The sequence below is a fragment of the Agelaius phoeniceus genome, chromosome 2, assembly GCF_051311805.1.
Source record: "Agelaius phoeniceus isolate bAgePho1 chromosome 2, bAgePho1.hap1, whole genome shotgun sequence".
NCBI classification, from domain to species: domain Eukaryota; kingdom Metazoa; phylum Chordata; class Aves; order Passeriformes; family Icteridae; genus Agelaius; species Agelaius phoeniceus.
Genome location: NC_135266.1, coordinates 114247536 through 114256100, shown reverse-complemented (window position 1 = coordinate 114256100; position 8565 = coordinate 114247536). Strand labels below are relative to the sequence as shown.

The following is an 8565-nucleotide window of genomic DNA, read 5'->3' as shown; positions in this document are numbered from 1 at the left end:
CCTCCCCCGCTGCCCCCGGGCGCGCCGGGCCGCCCGCTGGCTGGCGGGGCGCGAGTGCCGGAGCGCCCCCGGCGCGGGGCCGCGCTGGCTCCCGGCGGACCCGGCACCCGCCGGGCTGCGCGCAGCGGGGCGGCCCCGCGGCCGCGCCGGAGGAGGGGGCGAGCGAGCGCTCCGCGGGCGGCAGGGGAGCGGCGGCACCAAAAAACTGCAGCCGGCAGCGCGGCACGCAAATCAGGAGGGAGCAGCGAGCATCACACCAGAGCCGCCTGGTTTCTGATTGCTCCGCGGCAGAGGGGGAGAGACAGAGACTGACTGAGAGGGGCGAGCGGCAGAGCCGGGCACGGCGGCGGAGGGTCGGGGATGCCGCCCCGCAAGTTTCCTTGATGCACTGGGGAGCGTGAGGAGGAGTCGCCGACCCTTCTCGCCCTCGTCGCGCTCCACCTGGGGAACCTGAAGCCCCTCGGCGCTGCCTCCGGCCGGGGATGCAGGGCACCGTGCGGCGCGGCCGGGGGAGGAGGCTGCTGCCGCGCAGGAGGCTGCTGAGGCTGCCAGGGGCGCTCCTGCGGGGCTGAAGGTGCCACCGGCCCGAGCCGGCGGAGGGAGCGGGGCGCGACCCCCCCCCCCCGGCCGCCGCCACCGCCTGGAAGTTGCGGGAGCTCTCCCCGTGCCCAGTGCCGCCGCCCCTCACGGCAGGGCGGCAGCGGGGCTCCCGGCGCCCCCGCCCGCCCTCGCCCTCCGTGCTGCCGCCTGCCCCGGGAGCCCGGCGGTGGATGCGTCCGGCCCGGCCCGCGCAGCCCCGGGCGGCAGTGCAGGCAGCGCAGCCCGGCGGGGCGGCGGCGGACCCCGCCGGCCTGAGGGAGCACGGGCAGCCTCGGCGGGCCGAGGTCGCGGGGCGCTCGGCGGGCACCAGCCATGGGGTGTAGTGAGGTGAGGGCACTGCTCTGGAGAGTCGGCCTCCTCCTCCCCCTGCTGACAGCGCGCCCCGCCGCCGCCGGGCACGTCGCCAGCAACCACGGTGAGTGAGGGCGGCCGCGGGTGCGCTGCGGGGCGGGCTGCCCGCAACTTTCCGGCGAGCGAGGGCTGTGAGGGGATGGAGGGAGGGGTCCGCAACTGCGGCCGCCGGCTCGGCCTCTCCCGGCCGCGGACGGGTTGCGGGACCACGGGGATGCGGGACCGGGCGCCTCCCGGCGGCCAGCCCTTCCTGCCGCCCCCAAAAGTTGAGGGTTTGCGGCCGGAGGAGCAGCGGGGCTCCGCTGCCGGGACCCGCCGGGGATAACTCCGTGGCTGCCGGGAGCTCTCCGCTGTGCCCCGGGCACCCTCGGCCGCCGGGGTGTGGGAGTGAGAGCAGGGAAGCGAAAGTTGCCTCCCGGCGAGGTGGAGCGCTAGCATCATTTTATTTGAAGTGTGAGGTTCAGGTTTGCTTCGGTCCTGCCGAACGCAGATCCTGTAGAATGGGTTTGAGAGGGCTCATCGCGCCTTAGGGGGAATTGCTGCTGGTGAGCGAACTGTTCAAAGGTGCCTGACTGCCCTTAACACCTAATTTCTGCATACTCCGGGCTGGTTGTCTGAAAAACACCCATTTAAAATCTTTGTAACAGGTGCATGCTCATCAGGTCGCACCGAAGACGGTATTTTAATTCTTCGGGTTGTAAGGTGTATGTTTTAGAAAATTACTTCTGGATTAAGTAGGGAATCATCCTGTTAATAAGAATAAAAATGCATAGCACGCCCAGAGGATACAGTATTTTGTTAGGAAGAACTAAAAAAAAAAAGAGCCCAGACGTGATTATGAAACATCATGTTTCATGTTATCAAGCATCTGGATAGAGCAGAGAATTTCCTGAACTGCTTGTTTTATGTACATCTGTCTATTTCACTTGCAGAGGATGCATCTATTCCCACAGTATGAGTGGCTTCTGTACCTTTAACATTATTTTTGCACAATTTGGCTTTTTTGACATTATTTTTGCACAACTTGGCTTTTTTAAGGTTTTAGTGTGATGTGACTGAAACTACAGGAACTGAAGGGTAGCTCTAAGTGTTGCTGCTGACAGAAATTGCTTTACCTGCTATGTTGAAAGGAACGTTGAATTTGACAATGGTGGAAAGTAACAGTGAAACAAACTGGGTTTAGTCGTGGAGTACTATCAAGTATACAGTTCATGTATTTTCACAGTTTTGTTCTGCAGTCTCTTTTCAGTGCTCTTTGTATCGACCTCAGTAACAGTAAAATCAGAGAATAAGATCTCTAGAAAACAGGGAAGAACTGTAGTATGGCCACAAAGCCCCTGTGCCATCAGGATGAGTTATGGCAAGGACATTCCAAGTTAGTATGATTCCTTTACCTCTCCCATGCTAAATGTGATGAATAATTCCAGCTGGTAATTGTAGAGCCTACAAACATATCAAGGCTGATTTTTGCACTTTCTTATGTCTTGGAAGACATCAGATTCTCACAGTGGCACAACCCAGATTTCCTTTGATGTCACAGGCATTAGTGCATGCTAATGTCTGCAGCTTTATCACAAGGCCTAACACCACACATGAATACAATTTAAAAATATATATATTCTTGCTGTTGTAGGATAGCTAAGGTAGCATAAAAGCATCAAAGGCAAAGAGTTTTATCAATTAATGCAACTCAGTATTTGGTATTCTGGGATTAGATTAATAGTGTTTAAATAGTGTTTTAAAAGTGGTTTAATGGTGTTTTTAAAGGATGGGGAAGACAGTTGCCAAAAATCAGTCAGGGATGAAGTGGTTTCTTGATGTTGATCTAACTTTTCCTAACAAGTCCAGATGTTGTGGTCTTGGCTGCAGAGAGTACTGGTGAATTTCCTAACTTCTGAGGAACTTCTTTTTCTGCACATTGCTTCCAAACTTCAGTGAAACGAGTAGCCTCTTACCCTTGGTACTGCCACATCACCATCAAATCAAATAATTATAACTCAACAAAACCCAAGTGATCTGAGAATGGACTGAAATCATACAGGTGCTTTCATACACACTCCCCCACCTTGTTAATAAAATGCTAGCAAAAAGAGTCTGCTTTTAATGATAACTTTCTCTAAATCCAGAAATTGGAAGAAAGGAAATTACTACAATAAAAAGGTTGCCCATTGTGTAAACACTTAAATGTGGAAGGTTCAAATGCCAGTTACTAATACTTGGAATCCCAGCGACAAAGAATTTTTTAAGATCTTATGAGGAAACATAACTTTTTTAATTTTCCTGAAGTAATATTTTCAGCATGCATGTCTTGAAAACATCTTTGCAAGAACTGCTGTTGGATGTTCACTAATAATTGTTATAATGATATATTAACTTTGCAATCTGGTATATTTCATCTTCTATTTTGTGTGTAGAAACATACCAGCATTAATAGTAAATTGCAAAGGAATGTCTTGTTTCATCTCTAGATGGCTTGGGTGAAAAGGATGGAAAGGGAATAGGTTTATTAATCTGACTTGGTAAACAGACAGCCCTTCCACTTCATTCTTAATGGTTTGTTTGCTGTTATTAAAGAGGGATTTTCACAAAAAATAATATACTCTGGTCTTATAAATTGTTATTATAACCATGTTGGGATTAATCTTTTTTGGTCTTGTCAAACAGAAAGAAATAAATATTTTTTTATATATAGCTGTAAGGCTCTTAGGTTGTCATTCTTCACCCAGTAAATCAATGTGTGGTGTCTTAGAGAATTTGTAGCAAGGCAGGCACAAATGATACTATTGGCAGGGAAGTAAGCTTACTCATTCATCTTCATGGAATGGTCAGTTCAAAAACATATTATGACCATGCCAAGGGCTAATTTTTACTGCTCAGGAAAAAACCCTCTAGGGTTTGGAATTGCATAGGAGGAGTAACCACTGCAGTGTGTTGAGCTTGGAATAGAGGGCTCAATTAATGGTGGAGGTTGAGTGCATGCATGTTCATACCAATTTTCAGTGGTTATCCCTCACATCCAGTATGAACAGGCTGCTGTGCAAGGTTTCAGCGTGCTGTGGTGTAGCTTTGTTCTTTTCTTGGCACCTGACCTGTGCAGCTCCTTGTGCAAAACTTGTGGGAGCTTTCAAGATAAAGGTCACACCAGGTAATGGCTCAACAGTTTCCTGGGCTAAGCATGCACACATAAATGTTTCTACATATAGAAGAATCAGAAACCATATTTGTTTTTATGTATATTTCAACCAGAAAGAGCTTCTGTACCCTGGCTCCTTTCAGGTTGTATCTGCCATTATGTATCACCAGACAATTAATTCCTGAAGCCAACTATAGAACTTGCAGAGTTTACAATGAGTCATGTCTTTCAGTGAGGTGTAAAAAAGCTGTTGCTTCTTCAGTTTCTAGGTATCATTACTTGTCAGGTTATGCAAGCATGGTCTTTTTATTCATACCTCTAAAAGGCACCTGCATTCATTTTTCTCCTCTTACAAAAAAGAAGTTGAGGTAAGAAATATTGTCAAATGTCAGTTCTGAAATTCGTACAGCCTTTATTTTCACAATGATTACACTTGATGTAAATTGGGTGGCTTAAAGTAGGTAATAAAGCTTTTTGATTCTGGTAGTAAAATATCAGGTAGATTACTAATGACCTTGAGGTATTCATCAGTTCAAAGAAGTTCATTTTCATTCACATATTTATTTTTACAGAAGTGCAATCTAGGCACTCTTTCTGAATACAGAATTCAGATATTTTTTTTCTGTAGCAATAAGGAGACCAAGGACTTAAGTGTGGAGAGATTGAAATTCTATCTGAATGAAGCTGATGTTTTACTGCTAGGAGGTATCTCTTACTTTGAGGACTTAAACTACTGTGGAAAGGCTGTGCTCCTGCCTGTGTTGTGCTAGTCCTGGAGAATTCTGATGTTCAGTTGTCCAGCTCATGTTTTAATAAGCATTTACATCATTACAGAAACATGAGAAAGTTAAATAAACATTGCAGTAAATGTGTGTCATTACCTTTTCAGCATGTAGATAAAATCATGAGCAAAATCATATTTTAGTTTCAAGTTCTTAAGAAACTTTTAACAATATTTTTAGCCATGTGTAAAATCCTACATCCATATGGACTTGTGTGCTAATGAAGGCCTGGGAACCTCTGCAGTTGTAGATATGCATGAAATGACTTGTTATCCAAGAGCCTTCATTTGTATGCCATGAAATGAACAGATTTGCAATTAATGGTTCAGGATACATTCCTGGTGTTGTATTTGGCAGTACTGAGGGCTGTCTGGATATTTTGTTAATTTTTTTTTTTTTTTGACAAATGAGAATGATTGGTATGGAAATACTAAATATTAAGAAATGCATAGCTTAAGCAGATACAGTTTTAAACTAAATCAGTGCAGTAGTTTTCATGTAATTTGCAGGAGTGAAAACACCACAGACGAGCTGAAGTGTTTCCTGAAGTTTACCGATTTAATTCTCTGGTCAGACATCATTTTCTCTGAGAGGTCAAAAAGTTTACCGAGGAAAAAGAGAGAAGGGAAAAGCATATAGGAAATTGAGGTCTTCTTAAAATCTCCTCTGTCTTTCCAGATAGATACTTTTAGATCTTAACTCTGCTTGAGGGTTTGTTTAGGTATCTGATGTCAAAATTTTCACTTAAGAATTTTAGAAAAGTCAAAAAGTTCAGCAAGTTGTTTGTCAGTAAGTTACACAGGAAGTCAATATCCATTTTGTTGACTATTTTTTTTCCATGAGAACTCTAATGTTTAAAAACCTCATTTAACTGATGAGGGATATTGAGAAAATTTTGCATGTGTACAATATGGGAAGGATTTGATTGTTCTTTGATCCCAGTATAGCATAGCTGGGTTAGGATCTATTCCTATTCCAGCTGTGGGTGTTAGCTGGAATGTTTCATTAGGATCCTTGGATTTCCCCAATGTGATGTTGACACAAAGGTGAGGCTGGCCTTGTGCTTGATATGCCCCTTAACATGCTGAACTCTGTGACTGAGAGAATGAAAAAATGGATTATTTATCCATAATCTATCCTGACCTCCAGAAGCCATGTTATAATGCAGGAGAGGTCAACAAAAAACTATCTGTTGTGAACAATTTGCCTTCAGAAGCTGGTTTTTAACTTGTAAATGATATGTCAGTCTTTATGATAAGGTGTTAGAACTGAGAATTACTGTGGAAAAGATGTCTCTCACATGATAAAAACACTTTTTTTTTTTGCAGGATTTCTTTCTGAACCATACAAAAATGGTTAAACAGTGAAATAAGCTTGTTTGTTTCTCACAATCCCCTCAGTCTTCCTAAGACTTACTCCATCTGTCCTTATTTTAGTTCCAAGGATGCTTTTGATATCAATATTGCAACACCTTTTGTGTAGGTCAGCTATTGATCATTCCCACATCTAAGAACCAGTCTGTTCCTAATAATCATTAAGGAGAAGTCACTTCAGTTAATCCAGCAGCCATTTGTGACCTCAGTACTAATTTTAATGTACAGAGCAAAGCTTAGAGACCAATCTTGTCTTTAAATAAACTGTATGTTCTATATTTGAAGCTGGCTAATCCATTGTATTAAAAAACCCAAAAAGCTGAACCAAAACAAACCACAAAATTGTCCCAACAAAACCCAAACCAAAACCTCCTAAAGATTTTTCTAGTCAGCTGATTTGTCTCACCCATACAGCATAATACTTCTTGAAGTCAGCATTTCCCTCACTTATTGATTCTAGTTTTTGGACTAAATTCTATCATCCTGTTTTTATAAAAAAGGTGCTGAACACCTTGACAGCTAATAATTAGAGATTTGCTAATTTTAATAAATGAAGGTATTTTAATGAGGCTGTAGATAATTTTATAGATAATAAAAAACCTCTGCCTAAACAATGCATGGGTATTTCTCCCCCTCTGGTTAATTGATACTGTACAGTTTTATGCTCTTTAAATAAGCGTTTTACAGTAGGTCATAGTACTCCTCTACCTTCAAACCAGCAGCTACTATTACTTTCTTTTATGGATCTGTTCCCTTTCTACATAAAGCATCAATGTTTTTAAAGAAATTAGGGGTATTTTGATCTTTAAAATAAGACTAGATTTAAAAAATGCTGTAATATTATTGACATGTCTTTTGACAGTCTAGTAGGTCAGGTCCTTAAAATTCAAAAGTTATTTCATGAAGAGATTATCTTGAAAATGAAATTTCCTTTCTGTAGAACAGTCAGAGAGTTTAAAATGTATTTTGTCTCTAAATAGAAATTCCTGGTTTGTGTTTAGGTAGATTTCTGAGAAGCTGACAGATTTTTTTTCCCTCCTGAGAGATGGTTCTGTTTGCTGTCAGTTGACTGAGTCCCAGACACTCTTTGAAGGTGTCTGGTGTTTGCTGACAGATTCTCCAAGAGGAGCAGCATGCCGTTAATGAGGGGAGGTGGGACAGCACAAGCAATACTTAGGTGAGAAGCAGTGATATAAACACAGCAGTCCAGAGGGAACATTTTAATCTGTGGGTATGTTAACTGCACTGATAGCACAGCTTTCCTTGATGCCAACATGTTTTTGACATTGCACAGGGTTTAGATTGAAGCAGTGCTGTGTCACTTCAGTGCAGAAGGAAAGGTGGGCAGCAGGCACCGTGTGTTACAACCCCCTGTGGAGGTGCACACACACAATGAGAACACAGTTAAAAGGTGAATTTGCTGGGAGCTCCATTGCCTCAATCCACTTAATGGCTTCTGCACCTAGAACAAAAGGGGAAAAGTCACATACAGCAAACAGTATCATTGATGCATGTAATGAGTGATTTGTTTTGGCTGGGGACCCTTGGTTAAGAGAGCACTTGCTGCTGTAATTTGTATTCTCTGACTGCTGGTTGCTTCTTGCTTAAAATAAAGGAATAAAAGAACAAATTAGGAAGCATTCCATAAGATAATGCACTAGCATTTTAATCTGGGTAAAAGTGACATTCTTTCTGAATGTCCCCAGGCTAATTTTCTCAGTGGGTTTCACTTGCTATTCTAAAATAAAATTTTAGAGGAAAAATCTTGCTAAAATTCAGAATTGTTCAAATTTATTTAGGAAGTATTAAAATCAAAGGGGACCTAGTAATTTTCTTCTGTAGTGCTTCCAGTATTTGTGGCTGGAAATTGATTGCATGGAAAGCATTTGGACAAAGGATTCAAATTTCAAATTGTGGTTTGAATTCAGCACTTTCTGCTAAACAAAGTGGGACCATACAAAATTGCACAGTCTTTTACTCTCAGTTCTGTGTGGCTGCTGAAGACCTTTGAAAAGGAAAGCAAGGCAAATGTAAAATCTTTGTCTCTGGTAGATTGCTTTTGTTTGTATTGCAGAAGTTGCTAAACACTTCTACACCGCAATGATACAGTAGAAACATCCACTTAGAGGGTTATTTTAGATTTAATAATTTAGTTTAGTGGACTTAATTTTTTAAAGGACTATTTAATTTAGGTAAACAAGGATACTGTTAGCATTTACGAATGAAGAAATGGGATGAGAGCTGTGGCACACAAGAGCTTCTCAGCCAAAGTCTCTCTCAGCCTCCATCAGATGCGATGGGAACCCAAACTCTGTTGCTGTTGAGA

The 8565-nt window shown here is 43.4% G+C and overlaps 1 protein-coding gene across 5 annotated transcripts in view; it reads left to right on the top strand.

Annotated features, from left to right (window-relative positions):
* The first annotated feature begins 700 nt into the window (after window positions 1–700).
* EPHA6 (EPH receptor A6) overlaps window positions 701–8565 on the top strand; it is a 373338-nt gene continuing 365473 nt past the window's right edge. Inside the window, exon 1 of one of the 5 annotated variants that reach the window (XM_077174587.1) lies at window positions 701–1015. In XM_077174587.1, the coding sequence (XP_077030702.1) occupies window positions 913–1015 (103 nt within the window). In that variant the 5' untranslated portion in view covers window positions 701–912. The remainder of the gene's footprint in view (window positions 1016–8565) is intronic. The other 4 variants (XM_077174585.1, XM_077174590.1, XM_077174586.1 and 1 more) reach the window with 4 other exon arrangements.